General features: G+C 60.1%; 1 protein-coding gene across 1 annotated transcript in view; it reads left to right on the top strand.

Annotated features, from left to right (window-relative positions):
• PEG10 (paternally expressed 10) overlaps nucleotides 1-1,257 on the top strand; it is an 11,850-nt gene that overhangs the window by 6,853 nt on the left and 3,740 nt on the right. Inside the window, 2 exon segments of the mRNA XM_014547558.1 lie at nucleotides 5-152; nucleotides 155-1,257. Coding sequence (XP_014403044.1) covers nucleotides 5-152; nucleotides 155-1,257 — 1,251 coding nt within the window.

Here is a 1,257-nt window from a genome sequence, read left to right as displayed (position 1 = left end):
CCAGGTGGACCCCACCGAGCCCGTGGGCGGGGCGCGCATGCGCCTGACCCAGGAAGAGAAAGAACGACGCCGCAAGCTGAACCTGTGCCTCTACTGTGGGAATGGAGGCCACTACGCTGACAACTGTCCTGCCAAGGCCTCCAAGGCTTCGCCGGCGGGAAACTCCCCGGCCCCGCTGTAGAGGGACCTTCAGCGACCGGGCCGGAAATCATAAGGTCCCCACCAGATGATGCTTCATCTCACCTGCAAGTGATGCTCCAGATTCACATCCCGGGCAGACACACCCTGATCGTCCGAGCCATGATCGACTCTGGCGCCTCCGGCAACTTCATCGATCACGAGTACGTCGCGCGACACAACATTCCTCTGAGGATCAAGGACTGGCCAATCCTTGTGGAAGCGATCGATGGACGCCCCATAGCATCGGGCCCCGTTGTCCACGAGACGCACGAGCTGATCGTCGACCTGGGGAATCACCGGGAAGTGCTGTCCTTGGATGTGACTCAGTCTCCGTTCTTCCCCATCGTCCTGGGGGTGCGCTGGCTGAGCACACACGACCCCAACATCACCTGGAGCACCCGATCGATCATCTTCGACTCCGAATACTGCCGATACCACTGCCGGGTGTACACCCCCATCCCAGCCTTCCTCCCACCAGCACAGCCGCCCTTCTTCTACTCGATCGAGGGATTCAGAGTTTACCAGCCCGTGAGGTACTACTACGTGCAGAACGTGTACACTCCAGTGGATGAGAACGTCTACCCGGATCACCGCCTGGTGGACCCCAACATCGAGATGATCCCTGGAGCTCACAGCATTCCCAGCGGGCACGTGTACTCGCTGTCCGAGTCCGAGATGGCCGCTCTGCGGGAGTTCATCGCCAGGCACGTGAAGGATGGCCTGATCACTCCGACCATCGCCCCCAACGGAGCCCAAGTCCTCCAGGTGAAAAGGGGATGGAAGCTGCAGGTCTCCTACGACTGCCGTGCTCCCAACAGTTTCACCATCCAGAATCAGTACCCTCAGCTCTCTGTTCCAAATTTGGATGACCAGGCGCACCTGGCCACCTACGCTGAGTACGTTCCTCAGATTCCTGGATACCCCACGTACCCGGCCTATGGCGCCTACCCGACCTACCCAGTCGGATTCGCCTGGTACCCAGTAGGAAGAGATGGACATGGACGCCCGCTCTATGTCCCCGTGATGATCACTTGGAATCCTCACTGGTACCGCCAGCCTCCGGTACCCCAGTATCCG

The sequence above is a fragment of the Myotis brandtii genome, unplaced genomic scaffold, assembly GCF_000412655.1.
Source record: "Myotis brandtii unplaced genomic scaffold, ASM41265v1 scaffold48, whole genome shotgun sequence".
Lineage (NCBI taxonomy): Eukaryota > Metazoa > Chordata > Mammalia > Chiroptera > Vespertilionidae > Myotis > Myotis brandtii.
This window is presented reverse-complemented; position numbering and strand designations above follow the sequence as displayed.